At 42.3% G+C, this 16,188-nt stretch overlaps 1 protein-coding gene and 1 pseudogene across 1 annotated transcript in view; one reads left to right on the top strand and one right to left on the bottom strand.

Annotated features, from left to right (window-relative positions):
* The window catches only part of KIF21A (kinesin family member 21A), a 156,465-nt gene extending 153,779 nt beyond the window's left edge, over positions 1-2,686 (bottom strand). The window contains exon 1 of the mRNA XM_066258099.1: positions 2,489-2,686. Within this exon, the coding sequence (XP_066114196.1) occupies positions 2,489-2,532 (44 nt within the window). The 5' untranslated portion in view covers positions 2,533-2,686. The remainder of the gene's footprint in view (positions 1-2,488) is intronic.
* A 7,144-nt stretch (positions 2,687-9,830) lies between these two features.
* LOC136322337 (peptidyl-prolyl cis-trans isomerase A pseudogene) lies at positions 9,831-11,591 on the top strand (annotated as a pseudogene).
* The last annotated feature ends 4,597 nt before the right edge of the window (positions 11,592-16,188 follow it).

Below are 16,188 nucleotides of genomic sequence, written 5' to 3' on the forward strand. Positions count from 1 at the left end.
ATATAAAATATCTTAACACACAGCACTGATCCTAGCACACAGTATATATCCCACAACTATTGCTATTTCTAGCTCAGAAATCTGGATAATAGATATGGGGATATATGCCTGATAAATATTTGTATAAAGTGTCCAAGCACTTTATAAATAGCAAAGGCTATATACTGTTAGCTATTTTTACCCTATATAAGTTTAGAGAATGGATCTATTTAAACAATGTATTTAATAAAGAAAAAAATCTTCACAATGTGGCTTACTAACTTGTTAAATTTTTATAAAGCCTTTACCCAACAATCAGACCCACACTTACTCACTTGAAAAGTGCTAATATGCATATCACAAGCAAACACAAGTTATTTATCTGTCAACTTCACTTTAGGGTTATCCATGGCTCTGCTCTCCTCCACTGCAGATTGAATAGCATGACCAATAAACTGCCCTATGATGTCTAGAAAATTCACAGATAAAAATCTTCAATCTCTAAAAATGGTTTCTCTCACAGACAAACTTTCTGTTTCCATTACTATGTAATGTTCCTTTTTCACATTCCTTGACCAGATCAGCTATCATCTAACAATATTGCCTCTTACTGGGTTCCTGTCTTCTTCCTTTCCCTTCCTCTGCCATGGTACCATCATTTTAAGTATTAAAAGACCAAAAGAGCCTGACCTGTGGGGGCACAGTGAATAAAGTATCCACCTGGAATGCTGAAGTCGCGGGTTTGAAACCTTGAGCTTGCCTGGTCAAGGCACATACAAGAAGCAACTACTAGGAGCTGATGCTTCCTCCTCCTCCCCACCTTCTCTCACTCTCTATCCTCTCTCTAAAATCAATAAATAAAATCTTTAAAATGGAAGGGAGGGAGGGAGGGAGGGAGGGAGGGAGGGAGGAAGAAGGAAGGAAGGAAGGAAGGAAGGAAGGAAGGAAGGAAGGAAGGAAGGAAGGAAGGGAAGGAAGGGAAGGAAGGGAAGGAAGGGAAGGAAGGGAAGGAGGGAAGGAGGGAAGGAGGGAAGGAGGGAAGGAGGGAAGGAGGGAAGGAGGGAAGGAGGGAAGGGAAGGGGGAGGGAAGGGGGAAGGAAGGGGGAGGGAAGGGGGAGGGAAGGGGGAGGGAAGGGGAGGGGGAGGGGGAAGGGGGGAAGGAAGGACCAAAGAGACATAGTAGGAGCAAATAGAAACAAACTAATCCAGCAATTAAATAAGTAGCCCTAGAATAACCAAGAAGCCCAAAGTAAACCTTCAAAAGCTTTGTAACAGGTGATTCTAAACAATCATAAAACTGTCACTTCCATGGGTGGTCATTTGTGTGTAAACGGCATGAAAAAATCTTTAAAATTCATTGTATTCTTTAAATTGGTTAAAGATACAAAGTATATATAAAACTGCCATTTCTATGCCTAATCAATATTTGTCACTAAAATAACTTAGATATGCTGACATGATAGGATTTGCATAATAACTTTCCAGAAAGACTACAAGAGTGGAGGATTTTAAAAAATAATTTCTGGAAAACCGATTATTTTTATAATCCTTAAAGTACACATAAAGAGAAGCGAATTCACAGTAGCAGTCTATCCGAGCTGAGAAAGAGCTGTGAAAGCCACGCACTTATTCCACCATGAATGCTTCATTAATATTTCAGTGATGATGTTGCAATTTTCCATGAGCAACTGTCAGAGCTTTGCTTCTTGACACGTATCAAAACGGTCTGAATGGCATTCAATACTCGTGTATCTGTCAGTGACCAACATGCAGTTTTAATGTATCCAGCCAATATTTACAAACTCACAACCAGGCATGTATAATTTTATATTGTATCCACCCTGCTTAACCTCAGATACGCATTTTAAGCCATCTGCTGAAAGGTTTCCTTCCTTCTACGGGATCTATCACCACTGATTTTATCTTAACTGTAATTCCCATTCCGACGCCTCAGAGGCCAGAGGTTTCTCCTGTACCCAACACGCTGTGCTATTATCCACCTCGCAGTGATGCTTAACGAGACTTCATTTGCACAGACATCTAGGACCTGAGGGTGGAAGCGCTGTCAGGCTGATGCTTTGTCTCCTGCCTCAGAAGGCCAGCGTTGCATGTACACGTATGACAGACACCCTTTAAATAAATGGAGTGCCACAGCCCAGCAGAGAGGGTAGGGTGTACCTCCGGGCCAAACCAGACCGGCGATCGCTCAAGGCGGCCAAGTCCGAGGTGACTGGTCCTCGGGTGCGGAACCCGGAGGAGTCAGGCACCCTGGGGGACCTGGGGCCGCGGGGCCGCCGGTCACCTGCTAACGCCGACGGCGTGGGGACCGCTGGGTCTCCCCGCGAGCGCCAGGGCGGCGGAGACCCGCTGCCTCAGTTTCCACCGCCACGAGACCCCGCCGGGCCAGCCGCAGGGCTGCGCACCACGGTGGCCGGTATCCCAGACTAGAGCAGGTCCGGGCCGCGCCCGCAGCCCGCAGCCCGCCGCTCGCCGCCGCGTCCGTGCTCACCTGACAGCCACCCGCACCGAGCTCTCGTCCGGGGTGCCCCACATGCTGGCGGCGGGCTACAGCCGGGCCCCTGGGCCTGTGCAGCGCGGGGCCGACGCGCCGCCGGAGCCGCGGCGCTGGGGCGCAGGAGGCTGGAGCGGCAGGGGGCAGCCGGCTCACCTCCGCCGCGCTCCAGCCATGTTGGGCGGCTGAATGGAAAGGTGGCGGCGGCGCTGAGGCGGGCGCAGAGGAGGAGGTGATTCACGGCCGCCGGGCGCCCGCCCCTTCTCCCCCGCGCACCCCCCAGGGCGGGGGCGGGGACAAAGCGCGCTTGAATGGCGAGCGCGGCGGCGGCGGAGCCAGCAGGCGGCCGGCGGCCTCCAGACGGCGGCGTGAGTGCGCCCTGCCCCCTTCGGTGGGGACGCGGCCTCAGGTCCGCCTGGGCGCCCGGGGCTGCTGGCACCGCACTGCGTCAGCGCCGGCCTCCCTCCCGGCCGCCCCGGCCCCACCTCGCCCGCCCCGCGGCGGCGGCCAGCCCTGCCCTCGGCGGCGGGGCACTGCCTGGCGCTGCAGGGCAGCGAGGCGCGCGGGGGGAGGGTGGCCCGCGGACTGCCCACGCCCGAGGGTCAGCAGCCCGCGCGCCCTTGAGGCTCTCCTGGGAGAACGCGGCAGCCGACGCTCGTCCTGTTGCCTGTGTCTTTTCTAAAATCAAAGCTTGTTCTCCAGCGAAGTGTCGAGAATCAGCCAGCTGCCGTTCTCATTCGGCTTTGTTTCCACCCTTAGCCTTATTGTCTCCTCTCCGGCTTGGACTTTGACCCCTTCCTCAACCCCCTGCTGAACGCCCTCCCTCCCATTGATCAGTCACTAGTGCCAAACTGGCTCCCGGCTTTGTCTACTGTCTCTGGACAGCTGGTTGTTCTGCAGCCCAGCGCCCGTTTACCAGCCCGAGTGGGATATGGAAATCATTCACTCTTGAGATTCTTGAATGCGTTTCTGTTAAATCACTTGTACACTGGTAAATGAACTGCACCCTGGTACAGCCAAGTGTTCCAAGAACTGCATATTCACCAAGACGTCTGTGTAGTGAATCCTTCCAAACTGACTTTCTTTCCCTCTGGCCTTCAAAAAGCACCTCCAATTCCCAGGATTCTATCAACATTGACGCATTGTGGTTTCTGCTTGTGACTATTGTGCTTCCACATGCCTTTGGATAGCTCTGTGGAAACAGCCTTTATTAGCTTTACCACAGAGTATCTTTTGTGGACTGCCTATATGTCCTCTAAATAAACATGTGGGGACACACAAAACAGTATAATAAATTAAATGGCACCATCCAAACAAAGGCACTGCCGCAAGTACCTGCAAAAAGAAAATCGCACACCTAATATCCTACCAAGGGTCAGAAGACACAGCACACTTCGGGACAAATGAGAAGTGATTAATGATCTTAAGTGCATGCTCAAGTGTGATGTATAATTATAGACAGGTTTAAACTTACTCTTGTCCCTTAACCTTTATACCCCTGAGTCTTAGCATACATTATAATGGAAGTTAAGAGAGCAGCAATGGTGAGTATCCTTCTGTAGAACAAACTAGTAGCAAAGCTCTCCTCTTGCTGCCATTCTGGAAAGCCTCCCCTCCCCTCAGTATTTATCTATCAACAAATCCAGCACTGGTTCCTCCCGTCCTGGCAGTCCCACATCTGTCTGGGTTGATCTGGACTGGCCACCTTGTTTCTTGGAGTGATAAAAGCTACAACAAAGGCAGGTAAAGCCAAGCAAATTTAACAAGGAAACCAGAGAGATTTGCATAATTTAAGACTTTGAAAGAAATTTTCATTTAAAATAGCACTAGTACATTTGCCTCCATAGGAGCTGATACAAACACAAATGCCACCCGGAGCCGGGTCGTGTGAGGACTGTCGCAGGGAACACAGCCCCTTCCAAGGACAGAGGTCATCCCCAGCTCTGGACTGCTGAAAGGCAGCCCCACTGTCGCCAAGCTTTTTGTTTGCTTATATGTTTGCTACTTCTCAAGACATAGAGCAACATCAAACCTTTAGGTGAAAACTCCTTAGTATTCAGCACCATATTTATATACTAACCAATATAGGCAAACCAATCAAAATACATCTTGGGCCAACTTCAGTCCCAAGCCATCAGGATGGAACTTCTGACCAAAACATTAGCACCAATATATTTGTGTCTTTGAGTATATGTCGCATATGGGTTCAGGAAGAGGTAGTATAAAAATTCAAATTTCCATTCATGACTGAGTCAGTAATTTTCTTCCAAGTTTCAAACTTTTGAAAGTAATGGTCTATTTTGTATTTACTTCAGATTCCTTTAGAGTGGCTATAATCCCTTTCCTTATGGCTCATCTAATAATTATCTTAACCCTTTGAGTAGTGAGTTTTTTTGCTGACCCCTGAGAGTGAGTTGTTGTTTTTTCAAAAAATGAAATTAGTTCCAGTTACAGTTTTATTAACTTAAAATCATGTTTGTTTGATAACCAATTTATGGAAACAAAAAAAACACATTTGCCTTTTTGTAATGTTGCCTTACACATGTATGATCGTACTCCGGATGGACAGGAGGCACGAGGATGTACATGAACGTTCGTACTAATCAAATTAAGTTGAGGGAAACTCCAATGGAGGAGCGCTTACCACAAGAGTGGTTTATATCCTATTCCAGTTATTCACTCAATAAATCTTGAATGGCTGACTGCTGCATGCAGACAGTGCTAGACACTAGTGATATGAAGACACTTAAGACAGTCAGTGTCTACATAGCACTTACAGCCTAGTTCAGAGGGAAAAAAATGAACATCTACAATTGTAGTAATAGAATTTATGACAAGAGCATAATGAATTCCATCTGGAATGGTGAGGAATTCATTAGGTATAGGCCACTCAGGGTGATCTCCCTGAATCCACTCTTGCCTCTACACTGCAGTTAAGGGTGACCTTTTAAAACATAAGGCATTTATGTCATTCTCCTGCCAGAAACCTTCCAATGCCTACCTAACAGAAAGAAATTCTTCTAGACTATAAGGCTCTTTGCACTCTGGCCTCTCCAAGCTCTAATCTTATATTTTGCCATTCAAAGTCTTAACCACTTCTTTTTGGTGAAACTGTCCTTCTTTCTATTCCTTGAACACATAAAGTTCTTTTCTGCCTTAGGCCCTTTGAACAAGCTATACCCTCTAACTGGAATGTTCTTTCTCCAGCTCTTCCCATGGGTATCTAACTCCTTTTGGTCTGTTTGGTATCAACTCAAATGCTATCACCTTGGAGAGACTTCTCCTATGCAACCTCAAGTAGCATCCCCACATGATTTGCCTGGCCCAGTGCAAAATGAAAATACAGTGTCTTATTAGAAAAGCAACATAAAATTTTTTTTAAACTAATCTATAAAGCTTTTTCTTCTGAGCTCCCTTGCTCAATTTGTCACAGTGTTTGTTATTTACTATTCAATGTCATTTTTCATAAAGAAATATAAAAAATTTTAACTATTAGCATGATTTTACTGTTCATCTTTCTTTTTTTTTTTTTTTTTTTTTTTTTTTTGTATTTTTCTGAAGCTGGAAACGGGAGACAGTCAGACTCCCGCATGCACCTGACCAGGATCCACCCGGCACGCCCACCAGGGAGCGACGCTCTGCCCATCCGGGGCGTCGCTCTGTCGCAACCAGAGCCACTCTAGCACCTGGGGCAGAGGCCAAGGAGCCATCCCCAGCGCGCCTGGGCCATCTTTGCTCCAATGGAGCCTCGGCTGCGGGAGAGGAAGAGAGAGACAGAGAGGAAGGAGAGGGGGAGGGATGGAGAAGCAGATGGGCGCTTCTCCTATGTGCCCTGGCCGGGAATCGAACCCGGGACTTCTGCACGCCAGGCCGACGCTCTACCACTGAGCAAACGGCCAGGGCCACTGTTCATCTTTATATTATGCAATACCAGTTTTAAGTATGTATAGAAGAGCATTTAATTCATAAGTGGAATTATCAAAATTATACAATTCCTATTGTGTAGTTTATGTACACATGTTAATTTCGTTCTTTAAAAAGTTTTTTGTGTGTGACAGAGAGAGAGAGAAAGAAGGACAGACAGGGACAGACAGACAGACAGGAAGAGAGAGATGAGAAGCATCTATTCTTCTTTGCAGTATCTTAGTTGTTCATTGACTGCTTTCTCATATGTGCCTTGACTGGGGGGTTACAGCCGACCGAGTAACGCCTGGCTCAAGCCAGTGACCTTGGGCTCAAGCTGGTAAGCTTTGCTCAAACCAGATGAGCCCACACTCAAACTAGCGACCTAGTTCGAATCTGGGTCCTCCACATCCCGGTCCAACACTCTATCCCATGCGCCACCACCTGGTCAGGCTAAAAAGAAATTACTTTTATTTTATTTTGTATTTTTCTGAAGCTGGAAACGGGGAGAGACAGTCAGACAGACTCCCGCATGCGCCGGGAATCGAACCTGGGTCCCCCGCACGCCAGGCCGACGCTCTACCGCTGAGCCAACCGGCCAGGGCCGAAATTACTTTTATTTATTGATTTTAGAGAGAGGACGTTGAGAGAGAGAAGCTTCATATTATGGATCCACTTATTTATGTATTCATTGGTTGACTTTATTACGTGGCCTGATCAGAAATCGAACCCACAATCTTGGCATATCTAGATGATGCCAGGGCCATGAATTTCATTCCTAACTGAACCATAGAAACATTGCACAGAATTAATTCAATTGTTTTTATTTTACTTCTTGATACACCTAGATTCCACTAACACTTTCTACCTCTGGCTTACAGGTGGATCAGAAAGAACTGAAAGGAAGATGAGTATCTTTCCCTGTCTCTGCCTTTCTTTTTATGTCATCATTTTCAGAGTCAGTAGTTGGCCGCTACAGGGAAATAATAAGTAAGAAAGGATAAGATAGGGTTCTTTGGTCATTGTGTTTCCTTAAAATGCCATTTACTTCTTTTTGCATTTGAAGCAAATTAACAGTTTGAGGGAATCGTGGCCTCTCAAATTGTTAGCATCCCTGCTTAGTCAGTTGTAGACATAACACATTTTACTCAGTACTTGTACTGGCTTTGAATCTCACTTAAAGCCCACACATCATGGGACAACCAAAATCCTATGTTCACAGGACATCAAGAAAGCTATATGAGAATGGTGTGACAAAGAATGGAGGACCATCTGAGTGGTGGTGGCACAATGGATAGAGTGTGTTAGGCAGATAAAATGTATTATGCTCACTTTGTTGAAAATGGCGCTGCCCACGTGAGGCCGTCGCCCAGGTGATATTAATGTGTGTTGGGGATCATTGTAGCCTGGGGCTTGGTTTTGGGATTAAGCCTTTCCCACCCTTTTTGATGTGAGGTGGTACAATCCAATCATGCCTCAGAGAAGTGACTTTGTATCGGAGACTTCCCTATTTTGTATATCGGATTAAAGGTTTTGAATCTACACTATAAAATGGGGGCAGAACGAGAGTTTGCTCTCTTGGTTCCTGGGATGATTAGCATGAGAGAGCAGAGGGAGCAGAGCAGAGAGCAGAAAGAGGCCATGTGGCCAGGAGAAGCAGCCAAGATGGCGGAGTGCTGAGTGAGATGCCAGTTTGTGTAGTGTTTGTATCTGGGATAAGGAAGGAGATGGGGAACTGAGGAGAATAAGGCTGGTGAGCTAGAAACCTTTGATTCTAGGAAACTCGGATAAGTCAGTGGCTTTGTGAGCACTGAATGTGAGTGGGTTTTGGAGCCCAGTGTGTGTTTTTACTTGCCCGCCGGGTGCAAGCTAGGATTAAAGACTATGGCCCATCAGCTTTTGGCTCCATTGTTTCTTTACCGACTGTCCGAATCCAATGCGAACCTGCATGAGCCGGGCTGCTTTGATAGTGGTGACCATGCCTCCTGGCTTTACAGAGTGTCAGCCTGAGATGCTGAGGTCTCAGGTTTGAAACCCCAAAGTCACTTGAGAGCAGGTTCATCTGGCTTGAGCACTTGAGTGTGGGGTCACCGGCTTGAGCATAGAATCATAGACATGATCCCATGGATGCTGGCTTGAGCCCTTGAGTGTGGGGCGCCGGCTTGAGCGTAGAATCATAGACACGAGCCCATACTTGCTGGCTTGAGCCCGAAGGTCTCTGGCTTGAAGTACAAGGTCACTGGCTTGGTTGGAACCCCCTGGTCAAGGCACATATGAGAAGCAATCAATGAACAACCAAGTGCCGTAACTATAAGTTAATGATCTCATCTCTCTTCTTTCCTCTCTCTCTCTCTCTCTCTACCCCCTCCACCTCTCCCTTTCTCTCATAAAAAAAAGAAAAAAGAAAAAAAAAAGGAGGACATGCATATTGCATGTGTCCTCTGCCTATCCACATACTCCAGTGTTCTATCAGACCTGCCTTACAAAACACAAATCCAAAGATAAAATTATTGAGAATTTCAAAGCAGTGATAGCAGAGTATTATTAAAAAGAGTAAGGCCCCTCTAAGCACAGAGTGTGACCATACTGACAACTCACCCACCGTACCTTCAGTTACTTGCTATCCCATCACGACTTTATTTCTTCATAGCCCTATCACTAACTGATATTCTCTGTTTTTTATTTATTGTTTTCCTCCTTTCATTTGAATGTGAGTTCCAAGATAGCAGGGATATTTTTGTTTTATTCACGGATGTAACTGTAGGTCCCACAATAGTATCTGACACATAGTATGGATCATGAAGTGTTAGCTAAATGACTATGTGACTTTGGGCAAGATGTAAGACCTAAATCTCAGTTCCTATATAGAAGTAATGTGTTTTCTACCTTACAGAGTTGTTTTGAAGATTGAAAGATCTTTCCTTATCAAATATTAATCACAGCACTGACTCACAATAAGTGCATAATAAAATTAGCAAATATAAATATCTGTGTAAGTACAAAGTGTTTTTTGAAAAAACAGTTACTCATGCTATAGCTGCACCTGTCTAAGGTGCATCTGGAAGAAAGATACATTCTAGCACACCCTAAACAGGCAGCCAAAAAAGAAGCTACAACATGCATTAGGGCAACTATCTCACTGGTTTTTCCCTCTAGGCCATCTTACCCTGTGTTTTTCTGGTTTCCACATTCTAATCAGTCATTAAAAGCTATTTGCCTCTTCCTTTTTGCTGCTAGCAGAAAGATTAAAAGAAAAAGTTCTGATTACAACTCCACGTGCAACCAACTGGCTTTGGAAGAGCATGCCTAGACAAGCACCTCAGAAATCTTTTTGGAATAAAAAAATCATTAGAAAACTAACTTAATTTCTCAATCAGAATTAGTAACGTTCTTTCAGTGACTCTTTTTGTTTTATGCATTTTCCTTATTAATAACAATGGAAAGCATCCTTGCAGTCACCCCGTCCTGGAGTTGCCCAGCCATGGGGAACCTCCCTGTGTCCTTCAACATTGCCGCAGTTGCAAAGCCCTTTGGGCCATTTGCAGACGAAATTCAAAGACATCAGAAAACTTTTCATGCTCTGAGCACTGGGGAGAAAAGATTTGGTGTAAAAGGTTCTTGCTTTCACAGACCTATGCTGGGATTTACATGCTGGGGTGGTGTCTTCGCACGCCATAATGGCGCAGGCAGCAAGGCGACCTGTGGGGAGAAATTTGATGATGAGGATTGGATCCTGGAGCACACAGGTCCTGGCATCTTGTCCATGGAAAACTCTGGACCCAATACAAACAGTTCCCAGTTTTTCATCTGCACTGCCAAGACTGACTGGTTGGATGGCATGTGTGTGATCTGGGCTAGGTGAAAGAAGACATAGATATTGTGACAGCCATGCAGCGCTTCAGGTCCAGGAATGGCAAGACCAGCAAGAAGATCACCACTGCTGAGTGGTGCACACTGGTGCACAACTTTAATAAATTTCACTTGTGTTTTATCTTAATCACCAGACCATTCCTCTATAGCTCAGGAGAGCAAGCACCCTTATACCCTCAACTGCTTGGAATGTTCTATAATCTTGGTGCTCTTGCTGCAGTTTATTGGGTTCCATATTTTCCTTACCCTTCCAAGTATAGCTCCATTGCAATATGCTAACTAACACGCATTATTTCACTTAATTCTTTCTCTCCGTGGCACTAAAAGGTGGATACAATTACTATTTGTTTTACACGTGAGAAAATAGAAGCTTTCCGAACAACCTCTAGCTGTTAAAATTGTTAGTATATTGCAGGCCCAACTCAAAAATCACCTCTTTCTTCATCCTTGTCCTGATTTCAGATGTGTAACTTTTTTCTTCTGCCAAGTCTCCATTGCATTTTATTTATGTCTTTGTTATTGCAATACTTACTACTTTTTAGCTCAACTAGGCCATAAATTCCTAAAAGGTAGAATTTGTGGAAAACACAGAAGTGCAGTCAATACTTATTTGATGACTGAATCAGTGATTCCCAAAAGAAAGGCATGTGTGCTTTGATTTTGACACAAAAACAAATTTTCATTGTGAATAATCTGCTGCCCACTGGTTATAGCTCTCAGAAAAACTTTCTAGACCACAGTGTCTGTTAAAGGTGGAGTTCAAACTATCAAGAAGGAGACCAGAGCACCAGAGATTCTGTAAACCAGCAAATGTAAGCAAGGCTCCTGAAATTCTGGAGATGGAGACAGTTTACAATTTGAATCCATTCTTTTCATTTTACAGATAATGAGACAGAGTTCCTAAGAGAAGAATTCACCACCCTGAACACACACATACACACACTTATTTACATCCATAGTCAATTAACGGCACAGCTAAATTAATATCTACATATCTTGACTCCCTGTTCTGAGCTCTTTGTTTTTCACTCCTTGTTTTACAAAACATTTTATTCTTCGAGTTTTAGAAATCTCAGCCTACAAGTGTTTGTGTATGAAGAATATATACTGAAAAGTAACAGAGGGCAAGCATAAAGGCTTATACAGTGGTACCTTGAGATACGAACAGACCAACATTTTTTTAAGATACGAGCTGTGACTCAGTTTATATTTTTGTTTGAGATCCGAGCGAAATTCCAAGATACGAGTCGTGATTCCGGAAGCTGCTGCTAGCTGGCGCGTTGGAGCACGGGTCCAGTATCGACAGTTTGATATACGAGTTGACTGACTTAAGAGCTTGATTACAGAACGAATTAAATTCATATCTCAAGGTACCACTAGACTAGTAATTTACCTTATACTAAGAGCAGTTTGTCAACATCTTGTAGATTTTTTAATGACTGAGAATATTACTAGAAAACAAAATTTATCTATATACACATTTTCTCTTTTATTTTGAATATAGGTGGAGTTATTTCTGAGTGGAAATTTAGGGTTTGAAATTTTTCTTTTTCCCTTCCATGTATCTTTTTATATTGCTTGAAATTTTAATATTAATATAAATCATTTTTATAAAAACAATGCAGTTATTCTTCTAGGAAAAATATGTCAACTATCTATACTTCTCTTTATTAAAAATAATTAGATAAAAGTCAAATTTCATTGTTCATACTTAAAATCAAAGTTTGAAATTTAAAAGTTGCCTTTAAGGTCTTAGACCTCAGTTCCAAATTTAAGAAAATTCAAAGAATAAAGACCTAGTCTCCAGCTGAGTTTGTAGCATATGTGTATTGCTCACAGCTTGATTACCCCAAAGTACTGGCCCAGTTAATTGCATTCAAATGCAAATTACAGCTATTAAGTCATGCTGGTCTTGAGCCAAAGTCTTGAGCCAAGTTTGTAAGAGGAGTGTGTTTTTCTTCTAACTGTGCAGGACTGAACTTGATAAGCAGTTTAGGGTAGTCATTCATTAGAACCTCATTCTTGGTGTGTGTGTGTGGTTTTCTTTCATTTTTAAAAAATGTTATAGAACTGAATCACTGCAAAATAATTTTTTATTATTTATTTATTTATTCATTTTAAAGAGGAGGGGGAGAGACAGAGAGAGAGAGAGAGAGGAGAGACAGAGAGAGAGAGAAGGGGGAGGAGCTGGAAGCATCAATTCCCATATGTGCCTTGACCAGGCAAGCCTAGGGTTTCGAACCAGCGACCTCAGCATTTCCAGAATGATGCTTTATCCACTGCGCCACCACAAGTCAGGCCCAAAATAATTTTATTCATTATTTTAATTGAGAATGTTTTACCATTTACCATCCTTTCTTCTTATTGATTAATCATTGATTAACCATCATTCTTTTTCTATATCTGTTATTGAAGTTTTTGCCTGTATTTTCACTTTTCTAAACTTTTTCTTGTCTCTTCATATGCATATTTTTCTAATTCAGATGGCTCTTGATTCCTGAAACCAAAAAATTAATGAAGCTCTGGATTTTTGTTCTTTATTTCAGAAACCTATAGCAATTAAAAGTGTAAATTTTGTTAACCTATGTCACTCTAATAAATTCAATAAAAAGAAAAAAATTCCAACTTAATTATAATTTATAATATGATAAATATATCACTAATTTCTGCAATGCACATATGCTTAGATTTACTAACCCCCCCCCCAAAAAAAACTAGAGTAAAAATGAGGATACAAACCCCTAACATTTAGAATCTTAATTTTCCTTAGACTGACACCCATGTGGTGGAATCAGTGCTTTTTAAGCAAGCACACATAGCTATGTTTGTAAGATGCTTTACCTAAATCAGTATACAACTTACTTCTCATTAATTTGATCTGATCTGAGAATAGATTCCACAGTAAACTCCACCAAAGAAGTCCTACCAAACAGGAGAAGCTGGGACACTTGTATTATTGTATGAGCCCAGGTCACACTTTCAATTCCTGCCAAAGTACAAAAGGAAAAACTATTTTTGATAGAAAAATTATTGTTAAACTTCCTTTTTAGTCTAAGTATCTCTCAAAATGACCATAGGACTTTATTCCACTTCTGGCTTTGACAACAACAGTAAAAAAAAAAAAAAAAAAAAGATAGGACATGATAAGATGTCAATGTGCAATACATTATCAACAAAACAATAATAGCAACACCTAAACACTTTCTTATGCATATACACACATGCACAAAAAAGGATTTTTTAATATAATTTTTTAAAGACTTTATTAATTTCAGAGAAAAAAGAGAGAGAAGGACGGGGGAAGAGCAGGACTTCAACTCCTATATGTGCCTTGACCAGGCAAGCCCAAGATTTTGAACCAGCGACCTCAGAGTTCCAGGTTGATGCTTTATCCACTGTTCTACCACAGCTCGGGAAAGGGTATTTTTTGTTTTTTGTTTTTTGTTCTGTTCAGTGAGATGAGAGGAGGCAGAGACAGACTCCCGCATGCACCCCAACCAGGATTCACCTGGCAAGACCACCAGGGGCAATGCTCTGCCCATCTGGGGCGCTGTTCCATTGCTCAGCAACCAAGCTCTTCTTAGCACCTGAAGCATAGGCCATGGAGCCATCTTCATTGCCCCAGGCCAACTCGCTCCAATTGAGCCATGGCTGCAGGAGGGGAAGAAAAAGAAAGGGAGTGAGAGAGAGAAAAACGAGAAGGGGAGGGGTGGAGAAACAGGCGCTTCTCCTGTGTGCCCTGACCGGAACTTGAACCCAGGACATACACATGCTGGGCCAATGCTCTACCACTGAGCCAACCAGCCAGGGCTGGTTCATAGAGTTTTGAAAGCAGTGGAGTTTAGATTGATAAAATAGAATATAGGAAACCATTTAAACTTTGTAAGTAAAAGAGTAAAAAGCCAATGGCAGTATTTTAAAATATGTAAAGTAAAATTTTAAAAAATCTAAGGATTAAAATTTTCCAAGCCTGTGAGATGTTAAGGAGACTCAGTCAGGCAACTATATCATACTAACTTAATTATAACATGGTAAGGGAAGAAACGAGGCATCTTAATAGACTATAGTGAAAATAAAAAAGTAGGACTTATAAATGAAAGACAATCTTAAGAAAGAATTAACAGGATTTAGCAATATGGGAGAAGAAGAAGAATAGGGCATTAAGGTATTAAACTTTCTGTGTTTGAAAATGTTCAGGCAGAGGCTGGAAAACCTCTGGACAAAGACACCAGCTAAAGATGCAAACACGAGCTGTGGAGAAACAGCAGGAGACGTGAACTAAAGGGTTTCAGAGGGTTTCTCCAATAAGAGATTACAAATTAATGAAGTGGTTTTTAAAAATATACCTAACTCCAGGTAATTGAGAGAGTAGTACTACTAGTTGAAACCAGCAAGCTGGGTGGAAGGAAGAAAGAGCTCATTGTGTAAAAGAAGAAGTGAACAGTAGAAGGTGAACTTGGATTGAAGCAATGTGACAAAAATATAGGTAGACACTGTCAAGGCATGGGTAGATCATGACCATCAAGACACTGGGAGAACCACAGGCAATGAAGACAGAGGAATAATCAATGGATCTATCACATCAACATAGCTAATTGTAACATAGAGAGTAGTTTTAATAGGACACAGGAGGAAACTAGGTGTCCAGGGCACTAACAATTAATTGATGATAGGAATTCATAATCAGATACAAAAGGGACTGATCTAAATTTCATTTCCACTTGTGAGCCATTACACCAATTCAACAAGTGTTTTAACACCTAAATGACAGCATATTTAACGTTTCTTTCATCAGCTTATCTCCATGCTACATCTTGTTTCTTTAGCCAAACTTTACCTAACCTTGAAAATGTTCTCAGACTCTTTTCTTTATGCCTTCACACTTACATTAGACCAAGGACACCTTTTATGTACTCACATTGTACATGGGCATGAATAGATTATTAATTTCCTTTGAATTTATCTGTTTATAAAGATGTCTTCTCCAGTAGAGAGTAAACTCTTTAGAAGTAGATACCATGTTTTATTCATTATATTTGCATTTCCAAACACAATGCATATTAGTTGATATTCAATAAATGTTCGGGAATGACTAAAAATCCCTCTTCATTGTCCTTGAATTCCAAATAGCAATTAAGAATTATTTATGCTTTTTTCCCCCCTGAGATACTCCTTCTTAGACCACCAATTCCGGTGACTATATTTTGGACCTCTTTGCAGGCCTTCATCTCCCACTCTATAAAATTTAAAACTGCCATGTGAGAATCCAAGGTCTTTTTCCCTTTCTTTTTTCATTTTCTCCCACTGCTTACAGGTGTAAGAAGTGGTCAAGTTCTGGAGATAAACACCCATGTGTATGTGTGTACATTCATTTATATTTGTTTATTTTGAAATACCTTAGACTTATGAAGAATTGCAAAAATAAAACAGAATTCCCATATCCTTAGCTCCCCTAATATAACAACCTATATAAATATACTATAATTACCAAATGGGAACATTAACATTACTTCAAATAGTGTTCTTGTCAGAGGCGGATTTAACAGCAGGCGCACGTTCACGCGACCTGGGCCCTGACTTCTGAAGGGCCCCGCAAAACCCCAACTTTACACTTTTTTTCTGATGACACTTCATTTGGTTTCACATGTGCAATTCTGACATTAATAGTACATAATATTTTTTATTTCCACTGCTCACAAAAATTAGGGGGTATTTTATTGCTTTATATTCATTTCGAAATATTCCTGAATTTTTATGAGCAGTATTTTTTAAAATATGGTTAACATGTATTTTTATTTTCCCTGTCTCTCTTTTTTTTTAAGGGGCCTAACATTTTCTTCTTCACCCGGGCCTCAACAGACATTAATCTGCCTCTGGTTCTTGTTCTGTTCCAGGGGATACGATCCAGAATTATACACTGTATT

The sequence above is a fragment of the Saccopteryx bilineata genome, chromosome 2 (genome assembly GCF_036850765.1).
Source record: "Saccopteryx bilineata isolate mSacBil1 chromosome 2, mSacBil1_pri_phased_curated, whole genome shotgun sequence".
Taxonomy (NCBI): Eukaryota; Metazoa; Chordata; class Mammalia; order Chiroptera; family Emballonuridae; genus Saccopteryx; species Saccopteryx bilineata.